A 27,559-nucleotide genomic window follows, 5' to 3' on the forward strand; every position below is an offset into this window, starting at 1 on the left:
TCTCGAAACGCGAAACGTTTCATTCGAATCGCCAATTTAACGCGTTGGCCAACGCTGGTGACGCTGGTACAATTATATAACAGAGATCCTTTTAACGAGTCAAAATGCGTAATCGACAGGGGCGACATTTGAAAAACAGACATCAGAGAATTCGAGCACGCGTGACTTATGTGTAAATGGCAATTACACAACAGGAATATATTACTATAAATGAACCGTCGTTCGGTATTCTTGTTCGAGGCTTGATGAGTTTAACCACTTTCACTGAGGTTTTGAGGAGTTTGAAAGCTTTGGAGGATAAATACGTGATGGGAATGGTATCCTATGCTTCGTAATATAGCTTCGAAATATAGAAACCAGTTAATAACAGGAGAGATAATTTTTCATAAAACGGGGACGACGGGAAATTGTTCTTCGTCGCTTCTCCGTCTTTCCGTGGAGAAAAAGTAATTTATGCTAAGAAAGTACGAGGGAAAGGGTACGATTGTATTCGTATCCCTATCGACGATCTCAAGCTAGGACGGAAGCTATGCGTCTTTCTCACTTTCGTACAGACTTTCGCGTTAACGATCGATATAATACGAGCATGAATACTTATTCCCCCTCCCCTTTTTTTCGAATTGAAATTTATTTTTGGAAACCGATTAATATATTCGAAGAGTCACGAGAGGACGATACTCTACATCGATATGTGTAACATCGATCCGTAACAGCATTGCCTAAGTGTGATCGATGAAAGCCAGCAAGAAAGTCTATTGTAATTCGTGGATGGTCGCGACCCGACTGTATTTATACATGTGCAGGTATGGCCGTGGTCTTTAGTCGGTGCGAGCCTGTCCATCCTTCAGGAAATTAGTCTTTTTTTTCCCCCCAACCCAGCTGCCCTGATTCCATGCTCGAGAAGATCGTAGACCAGTTACTAGCTTAGCTCAGGGAACGTCCGATTAGTGCGGTGATACAGTGCGATTGGATTACAAACCATGAAGTTCCTCTTGGTAAGTATACCACGCATTCGAAAATTAACGACTCCTGTTGACGCGTAAACGACTCGATTCGACAATTTTTGCGTGCTTCGCGACGAGTTGACAAGTCGATAAGATCGAGATAAAGCGGTTCGTCTTTTATTTTTTTTTGTTTTTTCTTTAGCTCGCTTGTCTACTGGCTACGAGCTTGTTATTATCCGTGACCGCGAAAACCGAGATCGAGGATGGCGAGGAGAAGCCGGAGATTACGAAGTTGGAAGTAGTTGATCTCGGCGAGGGCGAGGGCGACGTGGACGACGCGGAGGAAGTTCAGAAAAAGAGGGATTCGGGATATTCGTACAGGAGGCCGGCCAACCACGCTTTAGCCTCGAGGACTCGTTTCCAAGTTGGACAATCAAGCGGCCACGGAGGGCGCATAGTTAATAGACATCCCGGGCAAATAAATAGACCGGTTACGAAATACGGTCCACCCGGTTATCAGAACTCGTCCCCAACCAGGCTGACTTCGTCGCACGGTCAACAGCATCGGGACAAATTGCAATTCCACGGACATTTCGGTCAACAACATTCGAGCAACTTGGACGGCCGTCCAGGTGGCCTCCCGTTCGAGCAGGAAATACCAAGTCCGATCAGACAGGTCGATTTCGTCGAACCGAATCCAATATCAACGCAAAACGACGAGCCGTTTGCCGGCCATTCGGCCAATTACTTGCCTCCCCACAATCAAAAGTTACCCGGCCCTTCCACGCCCCAGATCTTCGCGCCCGTCCACCAGGGCCAACAGCAACAACAATTGGCGAATTTTCAAAATCGGGACGTCGCTCAAGGGCATATATCGGACGCTGCCCTTTTCCTCTCCCAAAACGCTCAAGCCATACAACAGCTTTACGGCGCCCCTCCGAACGAGCAGGATTTCGCGCCGAACGCCGACCACCAATTCCTGGGCCACGCGAATCAAGCGTCGCAGCTCGAAAATTTCGAGGCGACCTCCCAAACCCCGCAAAACTTCCCGGCTCCGTTGCCGTCCTACGCGTCTGGAACCCTTACCGCCCAAGAGACGTTGCAACAGATACAATCCCTCGAAAAGGACAGGCTGATCGCCCAGTTGCAGCACGCGCTCGCCGCCCAGGCACAGCCGCTGCAAAACGTGGCCGCGGACGTAGCTGGAAGGTACGCTCAAAATCAGCCTGGCTTCGTTCAGAATCAAGACCTTCTGGCTTCCATCGGGCAGCGAATCACCAAGTTTCACGGTTTAAACGCGCGGCCGAGCACCGTGAGCTTCGGTTCCACAGGAAACACAGCTTTCAATCAATCACCTTTTTTGCCAGGGACGACCGTCGGTCCGGGGTTTCCGCTTAGCTACGGCCCGCTGTCCACCACCGTCCGGCCCTCGACCACCGCCGCGACGACGACCACGTCCACCACCGCAGCGACAACCACCACCGCCCCTCAACCGGCCAAACCCGACGCAACCTCTCAAGTCGGTTCTTCGCTGCCCGCGCCGCAGGTCCCCGTTTACGGGGGATTCGTCCCATTCCTAGCCGGCGCCGCTTTCCTCCCCAACGTCCCCGCGTCCTACGGCCCCGCGTTCCTCGCCCCCGGCCCCCTCACCTCCGTCCACTCCTCAACCTCCTCGCCCACTCACTTCGGCATCCCCATACCCACGGACAAACCCGCCGCCGGAAACACCCCCGCGCCACCCACGTCCCCCGCCACTCCCTCCGCCAGCCGACCGCCCTCCCCTCCCTCGCTCCATCCCGTCCCGGCGACCCCCCTCCACCCCGTCGCGCCTCTCCACCCCGTCGCGCCCCTCCACCCCGTCGCGCCCCTTCAACCGGTGCTCCCCCCCGCGACACACGCGCATCCCCCGCCGACCGCGAATCCCGGCTACGGGTTGCAAACGGCGGTGATCAATCCGCTGCTGTACAAGCCCGTCAAACCGGTCTATCCGTTCTACTATTACCAGAACGTCGCGTATCAGGTGCCGAAACCGTCGGCGTTGCCCACGTATCCGTGGAGCTACGCGCCGACCTATGCCCAAGCGAAACCGACCCAAATATGGTAAATGAAACGGAGTCATCCCGTTCTCAATCGGGTTAATCGTGATAGCTGCTTGCTTCCCCTCCTCCTCCTGTCCCCTTCCTAGTATCGAGACTGACTGTTTACCCACGCGGAAAAGGGAACCCGAACGAGAAATTGAAGAAGAAAGTAATAAGTGTGGCACTGTGTGGCGGCGAGTCGCGGTAACGTTTCGGTTTAGATAACGAGATAGAGAGAGAGAGAGAGAGATGGTCTCGTTATTAGCTCGTGGTTTGAAATTTTAATCTGGAATCTATTTATATACGCGTTGCATGGCGTTTCTTTTTTTTCGTTTCGTTTTGTTTGTTTTCTTCTTTCGATAACTGAGATAGTTATTGTAGAGTTGTATGTATGGATTATCAGGAATATACTTATTCGTTGTTATTTGGTTTTATCGGTACGTAAGGAATAATCAGAGACAGGGTTTTTACTTTTCACACGAAGGTGGGATAAACGGGAAACTATTCGTGTTTCTTTTATTTATATAGGTTAATTTTTAATGTCGATCGATTATCGATTTCCGATTGCGGTTGCCTTCTCCCTTAATTGCGTACGATTTCTCTACGATTAAACGTTGTACATACGCATACAAGTTTTTATTTATTGTATCGAATAAATATTTTTTTACTTGACCGAGTAATTTTGTTTTCTCCTTGCTATAAAAAAAAAAAAAGAAAAAAGAAGCTGATTATAAAAGTTTTGCTCGCGAGTCGAGTGATTCTCGATCGAACGAAAGAGAGAGAGAGAGAAAAGTCAATCGCAGGCGGCGTGCTCGTTTCGTGCCGGTAAAGAAAGTACACCCTAGAAAAGCAACTGTCTCCATTTCCGGCCCGTAAACCTACACCAAAGAACTCTCACCGAACGCTTAATGGGCGTCCAATCGATCTGCTTGATCGTGACCTCAAAAGTCGTTCGATCATTCTAATCACGATCGATATATTCTCGACCAGATTAATCGGATTATTCTGGGCATGCATAATGAGTTCACCCGCCCACAGACCGTACGCATTACGATTAATATCCATTTTCTCTTTAATTTTGAACAGAGTATTAATATCAGGCAAATTTTATTTGGATCGAACCGAAACCTTGAATCGAATTTTCAATAATATTGAAATACTTACACTTACCGGAGTTGTTCGTAATTTTTTAAATCCTTGGTCACGACGAACACGCGACGAGTAACGCCGCTGAGCAGTTTTTAATTTTTGAACTCGATTAAAATTTGTCTTCGCGCCAAAAATTTTTGCTTAACTCCAGATCGATTGGTATTAAAACGTAAAACATGATTCGAGCAATTGCAATATATTGATATTAAGCTAAGATTATTAATTACATTTCTCACCGCTAGTAATAGTATTAAAATTACCGTATGCGTATATTATCTCTTAAAGTCACGTTCAAACGGAATAATAATGGTTAAAATATAACCATTAATTTTCTCCAAGATTGCGTTTACACTCTCCCTATATATATCTTTATTTAACGCGCTTGTGCATTTGTTTGTTTGTTCGTTCACATTTTTAATTTCGTAAAGGCTTATAGGTTTATAGGTTTACGATTTAGTGGCTGACCGGTTCCCGTGCACTATAAGTGAATAATATCCCGGGTAAAAAAAAAAAAAAAAAGGTAAATGGTTGTTACGCTGTGGCGCAATACAGGCGCGAAGCCTGTCGAAGAATCCGTGTGGCCGGGTCGGTTACACGATTATACCGCTAAACGTACCAGATTTCTACAAATATAGAACGAGTGTAATTGGCCTACGAAGTGGCCGGCCGTTTTTCATTTTCCGTCAGTAATCCGGCAAAGGCGGAAAAGGGAAAAGGGAACCACGAGCCACGAAGAAACTCGGAATAGAATAGCGGCTACTTTACGATTCACACAGGTGTCAACTCGCTTTCCGCGACTGACCCGAATCTCAATTTACTTTTCGTTTTAGTGCACTACTACCCGTTTCCTGCACATTTGTCGTTCCAACTTGGACAACAATTCCAGTTCTGGGGAATTATTATTCTTATATATATATATATATATAAAAAGGAACGGTTTATATCTCGAGAAATCTAGAAATCTAGATGAGCGGAACAAATAATAAACAAGTTTAATATCTTGTTAACGATTGTGACTCGAGCGCAATAATTTAACGTTACACCGTTTAAAATTGTGAATTTTTTTTATATTTAAAAAAATGGAGAGAAGAATACATCGCACGCTTTTTGCCCATTTCGTTATATAAATTATCATCTAAGTAACGAAAGTATAATATGTACGAAAGTGTATCTAACTTTTTTCCTTTTTTTTTTCCCCGTAGACATCGAGCTTTCTCGAATGGACGTTATTTAAGTAATAAACACATGTACACGTTCGGAAAATGTTGACAGAAAATTTACCTTCAGGTTATTAAGCACGTTTACTTTTCATGCAAACAATGTTAGTCCATGCAGGTTGTGCACCATTCCGGGAAAGCGTCTCATGTTTTTCGTTCCGACCACCACCACGCGGTCTCTTCCAAAGAAGATTGAAGCTACAAAATTCATTCGTACGTTTGAATAAAGTTACCATGGGATATATACGTATCTTCAACAACTCCTTTTAATAAAGTATTATTTATTATCCCGATTATTCACAGACCATTTAATCATTTATATTTATAAAACGTTAATAACACGTTTATATACGTGTCTTTTCGATAAACGCTTTTTCACAAAAAACTCGAAGTTTTATTTCGAGTTTTTGCCTCCCCCTTCCATCAGTAATTCGCTCTGGTTTACACGCAAGTTGACGAGGCAAGAATCGGCAAAGAATTCGCCTCATCTTTTTTCGTTCGCCTACGGGGAATCGCGATGGCCAACTTCCTTCCTTCGTGGCGCGAGTGAAAGTAAAACGAAATCAATCGGAGTTTTCAGCTGTTCAGTTGGATAGATAGCGGACGCACGCCGGATGGAAGACGTCGTATCCTTGCCTCGTATATTTTATCTTCGCTTATATTTTCGTTTCCCCCAACGCGGGCGAATTTTTCACGATTTCTTCACGTCTGTTCCTCCCGACGAACAACAGCGCAGCAATACTTAAATCTTGGCCATTTTTCTTTTTTTTTTTTTTTCCTTGCCCACCGTCCCAGAGCATTTCACTTTCCAACATCGAAATTGGCTTTCCGAAGGAGGAGAACGCTCGCGAAATCAACCACACCTTCACTGCTCCTTTCATGTCGCGCAACAAAAGACTATTGAAAAACAGTTGTTCCTTGCGCGAGGAATATTTTTCTGGGAAGGAAAAAAGTTTTTCCAGAAATGTTCGTATTCTCTCTCACTCTCACTTTTTCGTTATATAATATTATAATATTGTGAAGACAAGGGGAAAATTTAATCGCAAGCTGTTACTTCTTGGCACAGAATTTTCGTGTCAACGAAGAAGAAGAAACAGTAATTCAACAGTTGCGGTTCGAGAAGTGGATGGAAAGGCAAAAAATGTTTCGATAAATGTAGGATACAAGGGTGAGGATCAAGTACGTATACGGGATGACTTAATAAATTTTCGAGGAACACAGTGATAGTTGTCTTCTCGACGTTGGTTAATTATCCGTCAAGAAGAAGTTTTAATTAACGAGATCCGCGCCCGTTCGTAGCGAGTTATCTCAGAATTAATTAATAGGAAGCATGATATATTTAAGAAGAAAGTGCGTATATTTCCAAGATAACCGTGGTTTCGCAAAAATTAATGAAAACGATGACATTTCGAAACGAGAATTTGCCCGTTTAACGAGGATATCCGATTTTCGTTACAATTTTTCTTTCGTTTCTTCTCGAAAAGTATGTATGTACACGTGTGTAATTAGTAATTAACGTTGTATCGTTATCGTACAACAATCTCGAAGTAAATCTTCTTTCTTTCTAAAAAAAAAAAGAAAAAAGAAACGATCGAGTTCGTTGGAAGGAAACGTGTTTACTCGAGGAGCACAATACCCGATAGATATCGAGTTAATCACTTTTACCGGGACACTCTCGTTTACAAATTTTACATCTAGATTAGACGACTCGATGCTCGGAAGGAATACATTTGGTTGCGAAGGTGGTGGTGCACTAGTACCAACGCGGGGAGATTCACCTTCACCTAGACCTTTCTTTCACCATGTAAGAGGGGATTTGTATATAAAAGCTCTCTTCTGGGTAGCAAAGGCATCAGAGACCACAATTTCACTCACATACCCGGTTCCTTACTTGACCGACAAACAACTAGCGTATCGAAATAATACCTTGTTTAGAATCAACATGAGATCATTAGTAAGTCCATCACAGAAATATATATATATATAAATATACATACACACATATAATTGTTACGCATACAAGCTTCTATAAAACAGATCTCGCAAGATTTTTCCTTCTCCGAACGAGATTCTCCGAATTCTCCCGACACTCATCCGATTTTCACTTTTCGCTAGGTGATTTTGGTGCTGGTAGCGGTGGCCATTTCCCGCGTCTCGTGCAGAGAACTGAAGGGGGACAAACGATCGTCGAGGCTGCCGCTTAAAGGGAAGCGTGGCATCGTCGATTACTCAGGAGGATCGTCTTACAACTCTCCTCTCATAAGCTCTGGATACACCGGCGGATACTCCTCGGCCCATTCCCCCTCCATTCCTTCTATCCAAAGTTTAGGAGGCGGCTCGATGGGATACTCGCTAGGATCCGGAGGACTGGGCCACAACTTCGGCATCTCGTTGGGAGGGCAACACTTTGGGGGAGCGCAATCGTACTCCTCGCCCGGTCTCGGCTCCCTCGCCGGTGGAGGAGGCCTGTTCAGCCCGCCGTCCAAAAATGGACCGGTCACGTTCGGCATCCACGGGGGAGGTGGTTCTTCTTCCTCGACCAGTTACTCGGCCCCTGTCTACGCGACAGGTGTTCACGGATTGTCGTCGTACGGCAGCGGCTCCTCTCATCAAGGGATCAGCCTTTCGTCCATGTTGGGATCCGGTCACAGCTACGGCCTACCGGCCTCGTCCCTCGGCTCGGGTCACGCCCTGTCGATGATCCACTCCATCTCACCGGGTTACGCGGCCAGCGGGGGTTTGGTAATCGATTCTAGCTCCCTTGGGAAAGGATCCTCGAGCTACAGCCTCCCACTCTCCTCCTCCCACGGAAGTTCGTCCCTGTCTACCGGTAGCTCCTCCAGTTACGCTCTCCCCGTGTCCTCGGGATCCTCTCATTCCGGGATTTCTGCCCTTCACTCCGGCTCCACAGCCAGCTACTCCCTGCCCGTCTCCTCTGGATCGTCCATAGGGGGACACATAAGCTTCTCTGGCGGCTCCTCGGCGGACAGTTATTCCCTTCCCGCCTCCTCCATCTCCGCCTCGCACCCTTACGTAACGGTTATGTCCGACGCCTCCTCCTCCTCCTCGGGAAGTTCCAGCTACTCGAGTCCGTCCTCCAGCTATTCCGCGCCTGCTTCCGGATCCATATCCAGCTACTCGAGCCCTGCCTCCTCCTATTCCAGCTCGGGTTATTCCGGCACATCGAGCAGCTATTCCCCTATCTATTCCGCTCCTTCGACGTCCTACGGTACCCCGATGGAGTCACACGGCTCGTACTCGAATCTGGCGGCAAGATACGTCGAGTATCCCGGCTCGAAGAGCTACGAAGATTCTACGAGCAGCAACAAATACGACACGATTTCGTATTCAAGTCCAAGTGGGAAGTATTGAGTTGTTCGTTGTTGCTCGAGAATCGGACGTCCGCGAGACTCGGAGAGGAGGTGGATCTCGAAACTGTAGAGTCTATCGTGAGTCTTGCCCTGAGTTCTTACGGATCCGTGTCCGATCCATAGGATACCGTTCTAATTTATACATTTCACGTTTCTAGAATTAATTGTATTATTTAAAACGCCGTATTTATATTATATACTGCGAATTAATTTGTACGAAGAGTTCCGCAACATCGATATCTCTTCGTTCGATATCGGTGTTCATAGTTTTATACATGTTCTTGTTTGTAATAAAGCGATTCCTTTTTGTAACCGTTTTTCATTATATACTCGTTTTAAGAATAATCTAGTATGTACAACATTGGCTTTCACAATTTTGATTATCGATTTCCAAAATCGATCAAGAATTGAAAATATCTTTCAAGAGGATGTAATTTTTTAAATTATAATAATATCGTTTTTGGCCATTAATTTTATCATTTGGCTGTACAAAGTGTCACCGTTGAAAGATTTTTTTTATTCGTTCACCTTTCGCCGTGAAAGTTATTTCTCGAGAAAAGAATTGATCATTCCGTATAATAACGATGACGAGGGGAAAGAAGAAGAAGAAGAAGAAGAAGAAAAAGAAGATCACTTTTACTCTAAATCCTGCTCCAGCGAAATGAGCGAATTCCTTTCTAAACTTTTGTTCTTTTTGGGAAAGTATCGGACGAGTCGTGTACACTGAAAGCCACTGCTCGTCCAATTGCGGACCGGTTTAACACGATTTCATAAGGAAACTGTTCTTTTTCCCCTCTGCCCTTATTTCTATGAGCGAAGGTATTTAGCCTTCGATATTTTCCAAGAAGAAGAAGAAGAAGAAGAAGAAACAAAATTTGAATTTACAAAAAAAAAAAAAAAGAAAAAGAAAAAGAGATACTCGAGCAAAGAACAAATTGCTTTTCGTTTCGCCTCGGAGAGGAATAATTTGTTGCTTTCTTCTTAAAGATGAAATTTAAATTGGTGAGAGAATTTAATGTAATTCCGTCTCGATCCTGAATCCATCAGAATATTCTTTCGAAAAAGAAAACTTGTAAGCGGAGGAGAAACTTTGCTTGCTCGTAAAGCTTCGAGAAAGTGTTTCGCGAGAATAATAAAATCGTTGGAAAAATCGTTCCCTTATCACTTGTTCAATTCTTACAATTCATTCGATCTTTCCAATAAATATTTGTCTCTTTTAAAATTTATCAAAATTTTATCTATTTTCTTTATGGCAAAGTCGATTAATAAAATTGTTTGTTCGAACGAAACATCGTCGTTGTACGACCTTAATAACATCCTTTGTCGAGGAGTAAAATCTGTCGCGCGGCGTAAAACAACACCCTCGCAGAAGAAAGTGGCGGCGGGCATCGTTCTCGAAACGTACAAGAACGACCCACTTTTCAACGATCGCACGTGCGCATCGATGGGCAAACATGCATCCATCGTCGAAAAAACGAAACACGGAGGAGCGGCTCGAGATCGTTCGAAGGATCGAAAAGCGTTCGATCGATCTGGAACCGGGCTAGATCGCAAGAAAGTTGTATTCATTTCACTGTTTTCCGACTGGTTCGACTGGAGTGACATACTTGCCGATTCACTCTTAAGCCGGCCTGCAGCGAAAACAGGGAAAATCCACCTCTTACTCCTCCTCTCATCTTTAATAACAGCTATCTCTCTAATATTTCGTGCAATTTCTAGCGCGAGCGAAATTTCCACGTGGAAAACGTAATAAAAATGAAAATCGGATTTACGATACGTACGCGTTTCCTTTCATCCGGCGAGTCTCTGGTGTATTGGAAAGATCGCTTTCCCAAGATACGTTTATCGATATCGACCTTGCATCGATTAATAATTCATCGTCTGAAATAATTTTAGACAAATTATAGATATTTTCAATCGCTCGGAATCGATAAAAATTAAACTTTCCTAAATTGAATGTATTTTTTTAAAAATTGCAAGCTAAGATTGCTCTTCGAATCTCTCAAAGAAAAGAAAAAAGAAAAATCTTAACGAAACAAAAATTAATTCCCACGTATGCATTAGAATCTCAATTCGCAGATAACCGCATCGTTAAAAGAGAATCTGCGAATCTGCTCCAAAGATGTCTCCCCTATTCATCGGTGGAAGCGACGATTCGGCGTGGCGGTCGAGGGCGTGGTCCCCGCCCGCCGTGGCAAATATTCGCGGCAACGTGGAAGTCGACGGTGAAAGTAAAGCCGATGGACGGATGGATGGAGGCGAGTGGGCCGCGAGCCGATTCGGAGGAAACGTCCGCTTCGAAAGGCGTACGACGACCGGAACCGAACCAAGGCATCCTCAAGCTTTACTTCCGTGATCCCGCCGCGTTCCTTCTCCGAGGAACTCGCTCTTACTTTTTCCTTCACTTTTTCCTTCATTGTCCCCGCGCAACAAAAGGAGAGACGGATCCGTATCGCTGCGGGGATCGCGTGAGCCACTCGCATTCGAATAATCCGATCCGAATTATTCAAACGGCGATAATTATTTTAAAGTCGAAGTGGAAGTTGTTGTCTCTCCACATCGTTCGACATGGAGCTTTCACGCGCCTCGTCGTTTCGCGCGGCTTGCCTCCATCTCCCGCCCACCTTCACCTTGGAGACCAGTCGCGGTATCTTTTGCCTCGAAGGAGAGCGCCGTTTTAGCAGCGGGCAGGTTTCACTGAACCGGGCGTGCACACTCGCCTCGTACTCTACGTATCTACATATAAGAACGTGGAGAAACGTTAAACTAGTTCTCGCGATTTTTCAACCGGCCGAGTATAAAGGAGAAATTCAATGTCGGCCGATGCATCATTAGACGTCGCGGCGGCGCGCCGATTCCATCTTTCGTTCGTTGAGTCGGAGAAGCGCGAGTGAGGAGAAGCGGTGAATGAGAGGCAGAGTAAACGATAAAGATCGGGGTATTATTAATCAGTGAGGCGGATCACTCGATATGGATTTTTTGGTCAGTATTTATGATGATCAGGATTCGTATTTTTTTTTTTCTTAACGTTACGATGATAGGTAAACGAACCGGATGCCAAAGTATCGTTTCGAAACGTCTTTTTCTCGATAAAATATTTACACGATAATATTATTCTTTCTAAATCGACGACTCGCTTAAAAGTTCTTATTAAAATTTCAGCTACTGCTGTTCCTAGCGTCGTCCGCGGTTCTCGTTCAAGGGTACGGGAAAAGCAACGACCCGAACGACGAGCCGTTCCTACCGATATACCCGGTATACCCTTACAGCCCTAAATTAATTAAAAGAGGGACGGAGAAGGAGGCGGTGGCGCAATTATCCGCCGAATTGTACGCGCCGAAAGTTGACGCGAAGGACTCGTACAGCGCGAGCTACAGCGGCCGAGATTCTTCTTACTACCCTAATTACAACTCGTACCCCAAACTCCCCTCCTCGCCCAGTTACGCTTTCTACGGATCTCTTCCGTACCCCAACGATCCCTACACAACCCCCTACAATCCTTACTCGTACCCGCTCCCTTCACCCTCTTACTCACCTCCCATTCCTTACTCCTCCTCCTATCCCAATTATTACTACCAATCTCCCTATTATTATCCCAATTACTACAACCAGCCTCTGTTCCCACCGCCCCCGTTGCCGCCGCCTGTCGTCGATTACGAAGCTGACGGTGGATACCCCGAGTCGGAGAAGAATAAGGGTTACAGGGGCAAGGACGGAGCATCCCAGCATCAGTTCGTCGACGGGGCCAATTACATATCCGGTGGCTCGAAGGATCTCGACGGCCAGCCGACGACCGCGTACAAAGCGAGCGGCGGCGGCGTCCAGCAGAATCAGCTGGAAGAAGCGGGCAACGTGCAGATGAAGCATCCGCCTGTCCCGTTGCCGAAGACGACGTACAGGGTGATCAGCGTCGGCGGGCAACCGGTTGGCCCCGATTATCCGTTGCCACCTTCCTACGCGAGAGCCCAGCAATTGGAGGAGCTCGCGGCGACGAGGGGCCACCACGATTGGGTGAAGGCGTTGGCGAGGAATTTCAGCCCGCTCGACGCGAAAAATGTCGCTACGAACGACGACGATCGAAACGACGAGGGGAAGGAGGCGAGATACGTGCCTGCCTCGATCGCGAAGACCGGTTACGTGGTTACGAACCCCAGCGTTCTCAGGAAGGTGAACGTTGGACGGATCGTCGGGAAGACCAGGTTGAAGAGCGTCAAGTATCCGGCGTACGCGACGATCGAGAAACCTGACAAGGATCGAGGCGAGTCGAACGAGTACGAGAATTACGAGAGCTCGTCCTCGCGGGATAATCAGGATTACGACGCAGCTTTGAGCAGCCAGACCAGCGACGGCAAGCAGCAGAATTACGAGGAGGACGAGGATCAGAGTTCATATCAGAGTCAAAATTACGTTACGCAAACGCCTTCGTACGGCGGTTATCAGTATACGAGTTACGGCCAACCGCAGACGATCGTTCAGAGGCAAACGCAGCAGTACAAAAGTAATCTGGATAACGCGAATTTTGGCGCCAAGACGAAAAAGGCGTGATTGAACGAACGGACGAAAGACAGTTTTGTCGATACACGATACGGTACAATTGTTATTTCTGTTTCTTTTTTTTTTTTTTATATTCTTAGTTGAATAAGTTTACGTTGTTACCTTTTTCTTAGAGACACGTGGATAAATAATGTTTGCGCACTTTTCTAGCATATCGCGCGAAAATACCTCTTACTAGATATTCTGAATATTATATTTGACGCGACACTCGTTTCTTCGCGTTCTTTTTGTTTTTTATTCGTTCGTCAATCCGATGTTTCTCCTCGAAGACGGTGATATTTTTTTTCTCGACTCGCGTCAGACTTTTACATCCCACTCCATATGCAAATTCTGTATTCATTTTGTTACTGTTAATAATAAAATATCGTTGTTGTTTCTTATGAGATTTTCGTTCTCTCCGCTTATATAGCACGCCTATATAATCCCCAGCATCGAATTTCATTGCCGATAATAATTTTGTCAAGTGTCGATTTATTCTAATATCCTTTCCATTTAAATACCAACTAGTCTCGAACACGATGGTAATATCCATCTCCTCTTACAGCGAGTATACGTCGAGTTTACGTTAAATGAACACCAATTCATTATAAATTTTTTATTCCTAATAATAATTTTGCCAAATGTTAATTAATATCCTTTCTACTTAAGTAATCAAATCATCAATTATGATCGTATTCAAGATTTTCTTTTATATCTTATATATTGAAATGCATCATAGGTCAGCATACGATGGATGAATCGATTTTTCATTATCAATAACAATTTTCCCAAATGTCACGTTATACTTTCTAAATAACCAACTAGTAACGATACTAAAATTTCTTCAATAAATTCGATACCGATTCAATTTTTATTAATAATAACCGAAATTTTAAACTCGTTCATTTTTTAATTAGAAATGAAACGTGATCGACTTTCCCTTCTCCAATAATAATTTTACTAATTATCAATTCATTCTAATATTTAATCTTTTTCTTAATAATAATCGGTAGAAATCAGAAATGATATTAAATTTCATTCGACGTATTCTTATCACCAATAATAACAACCTTTTCCATTTAAATAATCAACTACTGTGACGCCGCATTTCCTCTTATTCCACTCTCTGAACGCAGATCGAATATATATTTACAACGCACGTTTAACGCAAATCGACTCGATTTGTTCCAATAATATATTTCGAATTAATTAATGGATGATATCCAAAACTTGGTCGCAATCGTATACATATAATTCAAGTGGTGTGGGTCGTCGCACTTTGCGGTGAATGCGTTTTCGTTTCGTTTCGATTCGATTCGATTGGTTCGGGAGGAAAGGAAGAGAGGAGCGATCGAATGAAAGGGAACGTCCGGTCGATCGTTTGGGCGCGGTGATGGAAAGGGGAAGTGAGATTCAACAGGAATTCAACAGGGATCCCTCATGCATTGGTGGCAGGTGAGAGAGAGAGTGGCGAGTGTTGGAGAGTGTTTCGCTTTATTTTTCTTGCTCGCGTGCGAGAGTAGTGGATGGTCGAAAAATAAATAAAATCGGACGAGCCTTTTACTTTCTCGTCGCCGGATTTCGGTTCTCGATCCCTTATATACACGATCGCGAAAGCTTCACGCCATTACCTGCCCGCATCCCACCTCTCTCTCGCTCCGCTTTTTACATTAATTCCGTTAAACTGGCGAACGTTATAATTACTTTTACCTTTGAAAGGGGACATTCCCGATTCCCTTTGTCCCTCCCCTTTTCGATTTAATGCCGATGGAGGAAAATTCGTTCGATCCTCCCTCCATTCGTTTCGTTTAATCTTTTCACATTCCAGGAGGAGGACTTCTTCTTCTTCTACGTCCCGTAGAAATAAACTACGAAGCAACGAAAGTTTACACGAGGGTAGAAATTATTATTGCAGCTATAAGCATAATTTTCAAGCGAACTTGCACTCTAAATGCACAGAGGAAAAGAGAGAGAGAGAGAGAGAGAGAGAGTAAAATTTAACCTCAAAGAGTCTTGACAAGTGTGTTGTTCAATTTGTTTGTCTGCGACGAAATGGAGATTCTAAAATCGTCAAACTGAGCAGGCATCATCGTAGCACGCTCGAGAAAGTTCCTTGACTTAATTGAAGATAATTTTACCGGAGATACAAGCCGGCCGGTCATCGTTTATTAGATCATTCTCTCTGCTTCCACACCCAGAATGCGGATAGAAAGTGTTTTTTTCTCTCTCTCTCTCTCTTTTTCTCTCGTTGCTTTGGACACTTGGTTGTTGATTCTCGAGTGTGGTGGAAAGGGTTTGCGGAAACACGCGAGTTTCAATGGCGAGTTTCGTTACAGGTGGGATGGGATTGACAAAGAGATTGATGGACTCCACGAGATTTCCTTTCCCTTCCTTAATTGCTTACCAATTTTTCAAAAGCTGTTTCAAACAGCGAAAAGTAACGCCTTCCTCGTTTGTTGAATGCGTTTACGCGTCTCGCCTCTCTTTTCTTTAATTCTTCGCTCGCGAGCAATAAAATAGCAATAAAATAGTTTTAACACTGTCGACAGTCAAATCCATTTATTATCGATCTATTTATTTAAAATTTAAACGCTTCATCCAAAGAAAATATATTTATCATTCGATCAATAAAAATATTTCTAATAATTGATTTAATGTAGACGTATATTATAATGTAATATTGTTGAGTTAAAGATTGACAATAATAAAATTTCGAATTTGATAAGCATGGTAATTATTTCGTTGAAATCCTCTTACCATGTACGAAACAATGGAGCCAACCTCGGCCACCATTAACTTTTCCATCGTTACCTCCCTTCTTCTGAATACATTTACCGCCCCTTCAATTGTTCCAGCAAAGTAAATTCTCAAATATCTCAATTCCGTTTTTAAGTGAAAAATATAAAAAAAATCATATCTCTCATAAATACATTTGCATCGACGTGTTGTTTATTCACGTACCCATATAATAAATACGAGGAATTATACTTTTCATTCGTAAATTCTCGTCCATCTCTCTTCATTTACATATCCACTAGAGATATTTGCGAAACACGGTCAAACGAGTCTATACATCTCAGCATTACACGCGCTACTTTATCGTTGCCTTTTGTAAAATCTGTCGAATACGAGATGAGAACGAAATCACTTCGTTAAGACAGGATTGCAAAGGATTTACAGACGGAATAATTTAATTGCGTAACTTTTGGAAAATTGGGGGAAACGATTTGTAAGAATATTTGTTCTAAGACGGTTACTTTTTCCGTTCGAAATGGATGGAAAAGAGATCCGTTTAATGAACAACTTCCGATCTCCCCGCATATCGTTCTTTCTATTCACTTTTCGCGACACGTTCTCACAGGCAAACGACCGTAGCTTGTTTTTCTTCGGATTAATGGCCGGTAATTATCGTGGCCTGTATCGTGAGAATTCGCATATCATTTTATTATACGGGGAAAATTAGAAATTGGATATCTCTCGAAATTGTATCGATTCCTTAACGATCCTCCTTTTCCCTTTCGAAAATTAAAATTACATTTCTTGTATAATTCTTCTGTTCCAAAAATTTGCAATTAATAATTGTTTGAAAGATCGATGTAATAATTAAAATAAAATATATATAGAACGAAATATTTTATAATCCGTAAAATTTTGAATAAATTGGAGTAAATTGTGATAAAAATTCGTAATTTTATGGTTGTATTTATACTTGCACAATTTATTTTCTTTTCTCGTTGCGTAGAAATCTCGTGTTCTACGACTTTTAATCCTGAAAGGGATGACGGTATCCTTCACTCCGTATTTGAATTGCGCGTATTCCTAGTAGTTCACGAGGGCCACGAAAGACGCTATGATCCACGAGTGAAATGTGCCCCATCAAGATATACATACACAGCTCGGGTAGGGGTAAAGGCTATATAAGAGAAGGTGAATCTACTTTGGTTTTATAGTAGAGCTAGAATCTTCGGGTCGCGGTCATATCTTGTGAAATTAAGGCAACATGGTAAGTGTGCCTCTTAACAGTTAATCATACTTTATGCAATTGCTCTGTCCTAATTATATTTTACAAAATTTACTTTAGAACAAATTATTATTTGAAAGATGATAAGAGAAGATATCGTCCATTAACGATAATTTGGATTATTTTCAAAATTATAAAATACTTTACGTAATTCCTTTTAATCTGATTTAATCTGATTGTTATTTAATATAGTACATTTTTATGAGAAATTACGACGATGAAAAAAGATATATCGTTCACAACGATTCCATGATATTTGAATTAAATTTTTCCCGATAATTTTAAGATTAATTTTTGAAAATTGGAACGTCAATCAATTGCTATGGGATTGATATGGGAAGCAGGAAGAGAAACTTTTACTTTTACATCTCGGTGATGAGATACTTACTTATAGGGAGGACCACTCCCCATAAGCATTCAGGTAGAGCGTATAAAAGAGTGCTCCTTGCCGGATGTTTGACCCAGAACTTGGCGAGCAGTGAAAGTACATCTCGATTCAAGATCATTTTTTACCAATAATGGTTAAGCGAATACGATCGAGCTTATAATAACGATTTTAATTTGCGCATAAAATTTCCATTTTAAAATTTCAAGCGTCGATCTTCCATGTTATTTAAAGCATTATAATACACGCACAAATATTTTTCCGCTCACGAACTTGCACGACTCTCGTTCATTTTCCAGAAATTTTACTTGGTACTCGGTCTTCTGTTCATCGGCGTGAAAGGCGAGAACAAGATCAACTTGGAGGACATAGAGAGGGATAATTTAAGAGTGGAGGGTATATCGAAGTCCGGTATTGCACGGGTCGAGGAGGCAAAGTATCCCACGAAGCCGGAAATTGGCCAGCAACAGTATCAGATATCGTATCGTGGGCCAACCAGTGCACCAGTCGCATACGTAACACCACCCTCGGTGCAAAATGTAAAAAAGAGGATTCTTTATGAAGAAAGATGTCGCTACTTTGACATACGTTTGCGTTTTAACGTGTACGATATTATTTGTATTTGCATTTCAGCTTCCTTCGAACGCGTACGCTACAAAGGAGCAAATATATCAGCAGCAAAATAACATCTTACCCGAGTCGATATTACCGCAGCGATATTACAACGAATACGAACAACAATCGTCGCCACCTTCGAAAGGAAACATCGTGCCGAACATTTACGACGAATCGCAACAATTGGCCTATCAACAGGAAGTGAACGTTGGGAATCAATTGCAGGCCATTCGGCAGAAAACGGTCACGGCAAAATTCGAGAAAAATGTGAACAAAGGTACCTTAACGTTCCTGATAAATATACTGAATTTGAAGGTTTAATTTTACTTCTCTTTAATTAAATTGCATCTTGTAGAACCAATATACGTCGATATTCCAACCATGCATCTTTTGACTTACTATCCGAATTTGGACGTGAATCCCGGTAAAAACAGTGGATTCTTTCTACCCCAATTGACCACAACGGCGAGCAACCATATTTCCATTCCGCTCTACGCAACGACGATTAGTCAAAAGCCAACGATCACTCCTGTGAAGCAAACTTATCAAATTCAGTACGCACCGAAATACAACGCCGTGCCTGGTGCTTCTTCAACCAAGGTAAATATCAAAGAAGAAAGGAATTTTTAAATTCTCGAACGCTATTTTTCTTCGTGATTTCCTCGAGTTTCGAAAATTATAAAAATGTTTCTCTGAATTTTCTGAAATTTTTCACAGATTTCTAATGTATCCTATATATGTATCCTTTTCCAGGTGACGAAGAACGCGGTTTACTCGGCACCCTTTACTTCAAAGAAATTGGCCGGCACTCAGGTATTGAACGTGCCAGCTTACGCCCCTCCGCTAGATCAATCGTACGCCCAAGGAAGGCAGCTGTTGTACACACAGGCGTACATTGCTCCGTCTCAGCCGCAGTACGTTTCTCAGCTAGTGTACGCTCAACCGGCCGCGATTTACATGCAAGCCACACCGGTTTACACCGACGTTTACGCACGTCCACCTAGCCACGATCGGGATAATTCTTTGCAAGGGAAATACGCAGCGCCGATCGAGCATACGCAGGTTGTCGATGACCTATCGAATCATGTTCTCGGGAAGCAAAGCAGCCAAGCAGCCGTGACTCAGAATTACGTCAAGGTTGGTAGTTGATAATTGAATATTAAAACGGAATTTCAACGGAGAGAAGGTGCACGTACAGTTTATTCCCCGAGCTGTAGCTGGGCGAATTTTACGAGACGAATCGCGTAATTAATTAACGTGAATCTCAAATGAAAGAAATTATCCGTAAATCTGGAGACGAGTGTGCGTATATATCGTTTAAAATAATTTAATATTGAATAGATTGTTGAAAGAATGGATTTATGGAAATATATATAATTATTTTCTCTGGAATTGGTTATGGCAATTGGTTACGATAAATATAAATCTTGAAGGAAGAAAAATTTATTTTGTGAAATAAATATGGAGATGAGTATTTATCATTTAAAATCATTTTATTTTTAACGCTACGTTTATTATTTATAACGTATGGATTATTTCAAGTATAATGTACGAATCTTGGAAATATTATTTTCTTGGTAATTTAGTTAAATGTGAATATCAAAGATGGAAGAAAAACTTATTAAAATAAATCCGGAGAAGAATGTATCGTATGAAATCATTTGCCATTGAAAGGTTCATACGTGGATTATTTCAAGTATACTGTACGAATTTTACGAATAATATTTTCTTGAATTGGTAATTAATTATGTAAATAAAAATGTTGAACGAGGAAAATATTATAATATAAGATAAATCTGAATACGAGTCGTATATTTTAAAATCATTTACCATTGAAAGGATTAAATTACGCACATTTCTTTTAACTACATTAGATATAAATTTTCTCTTGGATGAAAGATTTACTTATAAATATGCATGTTTTTTTTATAAAAGGATTCAGAAGGATCAAACGCCGACTTGGTGCCACCTCAGGTGCCTCCGCAGGATTTCAAATCTGGCGCCACACCTCTGTCTTCTGTCCCTGCGCGAGACGAAGAATCTATTCCTGAACAGAATCAAATAGGTTCGTCCGAGCCCAGATCTTTGTTGGATTCGTACATTCCGAGCAAATTGATAGCAGCTCACGACTCTTCCAGGTACGTGATTAATCTCAAAAAATAATAATTCAACATATTCTTTCATTTAAAAAAAAAAAAAAAAAACTTACAATCGTTGGTTGCAAGAAATCGAATTTATCTTATCAAATCTTTATTACAGATATCAAGAAAGGCCTATACAATTGGAAAGAGGTTTCCTCCCATCGAAAGAAAATTTCCTCTACAAGAAGCGTAAAATCGACTAAAAAAGAAGATCATCCATGGGAATTTTTTTTTCTTTATCTGATAATCGACGAGCACGATGGTCAGTAGAATGAGTTGTACCGTTAATTTCGACGCGGACGAGCGACACGATGTTCCCAAATCTGTTTCTCAACCATTTAATTTCGACGTCTACTATCCTTCTGCTTTCGAGATCGTGCTGTACGATTAGAAATGTAAAATCTGCCTAATTGCACGACTAAACTTAAGCGACCATAGATGACATACATCGTATCTTTCTACGACGAGCAGCTCTTTATGGAGCATCGATGTTTAAAAACGATTCACGAGCGAGTGAAGTCATGCCATTATAATTATATTATGTGTACAAGGAGTGGTAGCATCTAGTCTTTTAGTCGACGATCGCCAGATCAACGTTATTACTTAACTTTGTTATTCTTTCCACTTTTCTATATACCCATGGGTGTACGTTTTTATATACGATTTTTTTAATAATAAATCCTTATTAAACCAATCTCATCGAATTCTGATACCGTTATATCGATACAAATTTCACAAGTCCAATGATAATTTGAAAGAAATTATTCTCAATTGTACGTAATTATAATTTTTTAAAAAGATTCAGAAAAAATAATACGATCAAATCAAATATTACTTTTAATTCAAATCCTGTCTTCCTTTTTCTTTTTAACTAATTCATTAATTCATTTTTCTCGATTACAAAATTAATCGCAATATCGATGATATCGCTTCCTCTAATAGAGATTCTTTGACATAAGATAGGGGACACACTTGTTTACGCATAAACCGCACACACCAAAATGAGAAAGCGGATGCTGGTGGAAGAAGCGGTCCAATGGTGTAGGCTTTCGAAAATATTATAATCTCGGTCCAGGAATAATTTTCACCTGTATAAAAAAATAAATAATCAACCAAACGAACCAATAATTTATATATATGTATAAAATAATAAACAATCTATCCCATTTGTATATTTTATTGACACGTAGACGCAAATGACGTAATATCCTGGGTATTTTCGCAATTTCGAAGATCCAAGATAATTAGATGAACGAAATTACTAATTGGCGAGGATATGCAAGGCAAAAGTAACGATGATTAATCGCGGGACCCGTCACGGGAGGTATTATCGCGACCTCCAACTTTCTTCGTGACGAAATATTGGATGAGCACACGTGTGCGTCTCTACGCTACTGGCAGCTGTCTTTCCATATGTATCGTGGAACGAGGAATGTCAGTGTGTTACACCGGTGAAACTATAATCGTGGTGTCCCTCTCGCGGTTCAAGCGAAGGCATATAAGGTGGGATGTTGCCGCCACTGCTTCATCAGTTCCAAATAAACGCGAGAAGTTTAAGGTCGGCCGCCATTATGAAGATCCTCGTGATACACGTAAGTACGAGAATTTCTCCTCCTTTCGACGTTTCTTTTTCTTTTTCTTTTTCTTTCCTTTTTTTTTTTTTCTTCTCGATCTTTGAAATCTATCGAAACGAACATTTGTTTTTAAATTTGCTTTTGCATTCGAAATGAAAGTTCAAGTTTGTCACGTTTTTGACAATCGATTTCCTGTCTTAAACAAATATTCTTCCAAACATTCGTTATTTATTTTTTTTAAATTTATGGAAATTTAAAAAAGCGCGACGACGTGACAATTTGTAATACCTGATTAATTTTTATCTTAAAAAACAAATATTCTTCTAATATTTATGTTATTTCTCTCTCTCTTTTCTGCATTTATGGAAATATAACGTGTCACACATGGCGGCCGGTGATGATCAACTCGATATTTCTATACAGATTTCGTAATAAACCAGCGACCTCATTTATGCGATAAATGTAAATTTATGTAAATTCGTTCGTGCATTTATAGTTTTTAGGAAAATTGAACGTGTCGTGCTTGTCATCCGTTTTTATATATATTTGAAGCGCTCGTTTATTTATTTATTTTCTTTTTATCTCGTCGATAAAATCTCAACAATCTAAGAAAAGTTCACGTAGATTCACTTTTCAGAAGACGCGAATCGTCGAAACAGGAAAGGAATAAAATGGTTTCACGTGCGCTGAAACTATGGGTTTTCCCTTATCTCGTTTATGAAGGATCATCCCTATTAGTTCCTCCAAATGTTCACGATAATAGTACCGTATTATTTGTATGCGTTCTTCGTGTACGTTCTTCAACTTATCTCGCCCCATTTCGCGCGGAGATCTCACGAGAGAGATACACCTGCTATAACGATCAGCACGGCACAGTGTTATCCTCACAGTTGTAATATTAACGATATTAAAGCGATTAAAACGAAATTTGATAAAATTAAATTGCAGATAACAATTATTTATAATCTTCTTTGTTCCATTCGTTCCATCTTGGCTCGATGCAAACGAATTTATTTTCACCGGTAGAACCGAATTCTTTTAGTCGACGAGAGATAAAGCAAGCTCCTCTGACTCCGGTCATTACGGAGAAAGTGTTTCTTATTTTCCTTCGTCCACGCGGAGTCGAACAGCGGAGAGCAACAACACGGCAGATGCTCTTGGGCGAGTCAGTGAAAGTCCTTGAAGGTATTCGAGGAATAGCGGCTCTCGAGCTGCTCGTAAAAATCTGTTCGGTTTTACGGTTTATTATTAGGTAACCGTACGCGTCTCTATCGAGTAAAGAGTAAAGTGAAAATGGCGCGAAACTGGCATTCCTTCACCGACATTAATCACACATTCTGTACGGAGGATATATACGTCGGACGATTTCCAAAATCAATTTCTATGGTAATCCGTCCGAAAGAGGAATGCTCGCTTCGAAGCTACTTTCACGCTGATTCGCAAAGCAAATCCTCTTTATAAAATTATTAAAATGAAATTATTAAATGAAATTAAAAGGGAAAGGAGTGGAAGGTTTTCGAAGGGAGAAATAATAGAAAAATTCGTAATAAAATATATATATTGTTTCCTCGTGGAAATAAATTTTATAATGCGAAACGCGCGCGTGACCCGAGGCGCGTATATTTCGTCGAAGAAAGCGGTGAAAATCAGAGGAGAGCACCGGCAAGAAACTCGTTATTCCCCTGACTCGTCGAACGGGTGTTTGGCCTCAACTGTGACCTTGTAGAAATTCACCACTCTTTCCCGCCAAGGTCGATAATATAATGATGATAAAACTCTCACGACTCCCCCCCCTCCCCTTCCCTCCTCCTCGATAATTGCGACGTTAAACGTTCCTTGATTAATTAAAGTAAAGTAAAGGGTAGCGTGACACTAGGCGAGAGAAGGCGAAGGAAGGGAAGTGAAAGCGAGACATTAACATTAGTGGAGCATCGAGCCAGCAAGATCGATCGAATCAGCCTCGTCTCATTATTATAACGCGTTAAACGAGTTCTCTCACACGTGCTCCGTCACTTTCAGATTCCTCTCGTAATTGCTCTCTGCTGCTCTCTGCCCAACGTGTCCGGGAAGCCTTTGACCGTTGACGACGACGAGGACGAGGACGCGCACGAATACGAGTCGACCACCCCCTCAACCACCACCGTTCTCCAGTTCGACGACACCGTGAAATTGGAGGACGCGGTTCTGAAGGAGGTCGAGGCGAAAGTTGGGGATTCTATGCCCGATAAAATGCCGATTTTGCCGCCGATAATTCTGCTCGACTTCGCCAACGACACGGACGAGAACGAGAACATGACCCGCGAGGAAAAGTCGAAACGGACCGTGGACAATGGTCTCGGTTACGGGCTCAACAACATCCAGACGAGGAGATACAGTTATTATTTCCCAAGCGGGAAGAGTGGAACGACGGTGAGCATCGAGGAATCGATCAGCCCTTTCCTCCCGAAGACCATAATCGAGAGGGTGCCCGACACTCACAATCCGCAGAAAACGTCCATCAACGTGGTCCACCACAACTCTTTCGCCATGTCCACCTCCTTCTCCGAGATAAACTCACAGAATGAAAGGAGCCAGCACAACTTCGGCTACCTGAACCTTCATCGATCGACGAAGCCCCAATCCCTCGTGTACGGATTACGGGCGAAGCCTCAAAACACCGCCAACGAGAACTACCGCCAAACCTACTTCACAACTTCGAAACCTGGTGTTCTGAGCTCGTTGGAAATTCAAAATTCCGACTATGCGAGGGACAATGGAGGGGCGATCACCACGACCCAATCACCAGTACGATACGTGACTCCCGGCCAGGTGAACTTCGCCAGGAATCAGCAGAGGGGTTCGTTGAGCTACGCCACGCCGGATCCCCCATTATTCCGTAACGGGGAAAGTTACATCGGTCAGAACCACGTCCAATCCAATATCAATTCTCACTCAGGCTTCGTCCCTCAAAGTTCCATCGCCTCCGACTCCTCCACAATCTCCCCCTACAATCCCCACACGATCCCTTCGTTCTCCCCAGCCAACCAGCAGCAAGATGGGAGCACCGTGCCCAAGTACACGGTGGAAAATGGGGTGCGTTACGAGAACAAGGTATTCTGGAAGTATCCGGACGGCAGGGTGTCGGACGTGCCTCCTGCCACGTACGTGGAGACGACTTATCCACGGGAATATGCGCGCGAGCAATCGTTGACGGCGCGGCAATCCGGAAAATCGCAGGATTCCCGCTCGATTTACGAGAGCGAGATGGGGATGGGCGCGGTGGCGACGCCTGAGAACAGCATTCTCTCGCAGGGGCCGATGCAGTTCCCCACGATATCCGAGGAGGCAGGCAGGGAGCCAAACCCGTACATCTCGGCCGAATCCTTGTCGACGAGTTTGCCCCAGCAACAAGTGTACCGGCTGAGTTATCAGAATCTGGTGAGCCAGAGGCAGATCGCGGGCCTGGCACAACGGCACAAGGCCAACGGGAACGCGCCACCTTCGCCCCGCCCGGCCTCCTTCAAGATCGGGCCCAAGTTCGACGCGAAGAATTACAGGCAGAATTTGTCGAGATACATGGTGGACAGCCCAAATCCCGAGTACACGGGCAGTTACACGACCGAGGCCAGCGTCAACGCCACTACTCCCTTCTTCTCCTCGTCCAATTCCATCGCCTCCGTAACGTCCAAGTACGGCGCCAAGGTGCAGAGTTATCTGGACAAGGTGCTGTCCGGGGACGAGGGAGAATCGACGGGGGAGAAGAAAAGTTTCGACAACAACGACTTAAGCAGCTACTCCAACCTGGAATACTCGGATCTGTTGAATTACAACCCGTCCATATCGGAGTACATAAGGAATCCTTCGTCCATATTGAACGTGAGACCGACTTTCGTTCAGGTAGGGAACTCTTTGGTACCGGTGATCATACTCAGAGTGGACGGGGCATCTCCCATTCAAACCAAGTCAACGCAGAACATTAATCTGAAGGCTCTGTTGCAACGTTACCTGGTCCAATACGCCAAGAACATTCAACAACTGGCCGTGCCTTCCGCCTACAATGCTGGGACGACGGAACGATCGTACGTCAAACGTCCCGCGTACGGGATCGAGAAAAATCCTAGCCTCGATCTGATTCGTTTGACCGAGGACGACGCACGCCACTCGTCCACTTACAATTCGAACTCGTACGTGGGCAAATCGAGCTACGAGACGAGTAATTTGGAAGATTCGAAAGATTTTGCCAACAATCGTTACGTGGAGGATTCAAGTTCAAGGGGAAGGCAGAAGGTGAAGAACATTCAGATAATCGACGATCCGAGATTCACGAGTTACAAAAGTAATTGAAAAATGTAATATTTGAAAAGTTTGGATGCAAAGAGATGTAAAATCTAGATGTACCTGAGAGTGACGTATCTATTATTTTTATATAAGGAGCCTTGTGTCGTTGAAATTGAGAAGAACGAGATGTAATTGATATGCATATATATATATATATATATATATATATATATATATATATGGTTTAAGAATAGTTGTTTGGTAGTATTTATGATTATTTCGGGATTGTGCAATAATAAAGTTGGACCTTCGAAATTTCGAAGATATGGCACATGGTTGCCGCTGATTGACCAAATTTCTTACTTCAATAAGGTACCTTATAAACTTAGTTATTAAGGATCTGGTACTAAACGATTTACGCTTTTGTATACATTCCTACCTTTTTAATCGAATAAACATTTTCATCGAGGCAAATATACCTTTTATTTCCTTTCTAAATCTGGATCGTTGTATTTATTGCGAAGCTGTAGCGATATTTTCACGAAAATTCCGTGAAAATTAAGAAAGAAATTTCTCTTTTGAATTTATTCGTCGCGAATTCAAAACGATAAAGATCATTTTCTTTTTCCTTTTTTCTTTCGTTACTTTCAATCCCCAATCTCCATCAAAATTTCCTCGATAACACCCAATATCTCCCTGTGATTAATAGACGTTCAGCATGCTCATCTAATTAACCTGAAAGCGGTCGATATAAAATATTCGAGAAAAGTAAAAACTCGCGTCTAATTTCTAATGAAAACACCTCGTATCCACATCTCGCTTGTACTTTTCTCGCTTGTGGAAAAAGGCAGGCTCGTAAATGTGCCTAAATGAATGACTCGTTCGAAACTCGTTCTTCGCAACACCGGCGTCGACATCAACATCGCTATCGAAACAACAAACTTGTCTCGATGCATAAACACGCAACGCAAATCTAAATCTAAAATCTAAATCGATAAAGAATAATAATTATTCTTCAACGCTTTGAGGCAGCGTCGAAGGAAGGAAAACAAAAAAAAAAAAAAAGAAAAAAAAAACAAGACCGTTGAAATATTCGCGAAAGGAAGGCAATTAGCATTAATTATCTGTTAATCCGTAGACGAACAACAAGCAGAGATGTGCGATGGTCGCGTAGGGCGCGCTTAATTCCACGTTTTCACAATGAAAGGCGACGATAATATCTCTCCTCCTGTTATGCGCAGGAGAGCAATTAAACGCGAGGCATTAAACTGTGA

General features: G+C 42.6%; 5 protein-coding genes across 6 annotated transcripts; all 5 read left to right on the top strand.

Moving 5' to 3' along the window:
- The first annotated feature begins 803 nt into the window (after nucleotides 1–803).
- LOC102655429 (proline-rich protein 36-like) lies at nucleotides 804–3,694 on the top strand. Its single transcript, XM_016914159.2, has 2 exons — nucleotides 804–995; nucleotides 1,147–3,694. Exons 1-2 carry the CDS (start codon nucleotides 981–983, stop codon nucleotides 3,046–3,048), a joined length of 1,917 nt encoding a protein of 638 aa, XP_016769648.2. The 5' UTR covers nucleotides 804–980; the 3' UTR covers nucleotides 3,049–3,694.
- Nucleotides 3,695–7,084: 3,390 nt separating this feature from the next.
- On the top strand, nucleotides 7,085–9,084 carry LOC102655476 (hornerin). The gene is made up of 2 exons (XM_006561904.3): nucleotides 7,085–7,342; nucleotides 7,504–9,084. Exons 1-2 carry the CDS (start codon nucleotides 7,100–7,102, stop codon nucleotides 8,758–8,760), a joined length of 1,500 nt encoding a protein of 499 aa, XP_006561967.2. The 5' UTR covers nucleotides 7,085–7,099; the 3' UTR covers nucleotides 8,761–9,084.
- Nucleotides 9,085–11,443: 2,359 nt separating this feature from the next.
- LOC102653835 lies at nucleotides 11,444–13,696 on the top strand. Its single transcript, XM_006561875.3, has 2 exons — nucleotides 11,444–11,741; nucleotides 11,922–13,696. Exons 1-2 carry the CDS (start codon nucleotides 11,730–11,732, stop codon nucleotides 13,302–13,304), a joined length of 1,395 nt encoding a protein of 464 aa, XP_006561938.1. The 5' UTR covers nucleotides 11,444–11,729; the 3' UTR covers nucleotides 13,305–13,696.
- A 3,524-nt stretch (nucleotides 13,697–17,220) lies between these two features.
- Nucleotides 17,221–21,148, top strand: LOC100576192. 2 transcript variants are annotated; one of them, XM_003249905.4, is made up of 7 exons: nucleotides 17,221–17,295; nucleotides 17,998–18,237; nucleotides 18,332–18,590; nucleotides 18,669–18,913; nucleotides 19,067–19,450; nucleotides 20,249–20,451; nucleotides 20,573–21,148. In XM_003249905.4, exons 1-7 carry the CDS (start codon nucleotides 17,293–17,295, stop codon nucleotides 20,655–20,657), a joined length of 1,419 nt encoding a protein of 472 aa, XP_003249953.1. In that variant the 5' UTR covers nucleotides 17,221–17,292; the 3' UTR covers nucleotides 20,658–21,148. The 2 variants fall into 2 exon arrangements, with proteins under 2 accessions (XP_003249953.1, XP_006561939.1); XM_006561876.3 differs by lacking the exon at nucleotides 17,221–17,295 and adding an exon at nucleotides 17,736–17,834.
- A 760-nt stretch (nucleotides 21,149–21,908) lies between these two features.
- Nucleotides 21,909–26,761, top strand: LOC102655512. The gene is made up of 2 exons (XM_026442843.1): nucleotides 21,909–22,046; nucleotides 24,048–26,761. The coding sequence occupies exons 1-2, from the start codon at nucleotides 21,963–21,965 to the stop codon at nucleotides 26,349–26,351; spliced, it is 2,388 nt and encodes a 795-aa protein (XP_026298628.1). The 5' UTR covers nucleotides 21,909–21,962; the 3' UTR covers nucleotides 26,352–26,761.
- Nucleotides 26,762–27,559: the final 798 nt, after the last annotated feature.

The sequence above is a fragment of the Apis mellifera genome, linkage group LG9, assembly GCF_003254395.2.
Source record: "Apis mellifera strain DH4 linkage group LG9, Amel_HAv3.1, whole genome shotgun sequence".
Classification (NCBI taxonomy): Eukaryota; Metazoa; Arthropoda; class Insecta; order Hymenoptera; family Apidae; genus Apis; species Apis mellifera.

Coding starts and splice junctions, on each gene's coding strand:
- LOC102655476 (XM_006561904.3), top strand. CDS start 7,100: ATGCTCGGAAGGAATACATTTGGTTGCGAAGGTGGTGGTGCACTAGTA. Junction 7,343..7,503: donor GAATCAACATGAGATCATTA/GTAAGTCCATCA, acceptor ACTTTTCGCTAG/GTGATTTTGGTGCTGGTAGC.
- LOC100576192 (XM_003249905.4), top strand. Junction 18,914..19,066: donor CTGGTGCTTCTTCAACCAAG/GTAAATATCAAA, acceptor ATCCTTTTCCAG/GTGACGAAGAACGCGGTTTA. Junction 20,452..20,572: donor GCAGCTCACGACTCTTCCAG/GTACGTGATTAA, acceptor TCTTTATTACAG/ATATCAAGAAAGGCCTATAC.
- LOC102655512 (XM_026442843.1), top strand. CDS start 21,963: ATGTTGCCGCCACTGCTTCATCAGTTCCAAATAAACGCGAGAAGTTTA. Junction 22,047..24,047: donor TGAAGATCCTCGTGATACAC/GTAAGTACGAGA, acceptor CGTCACTTTCAG/ATTCCTCTCGTAATTGCTCT.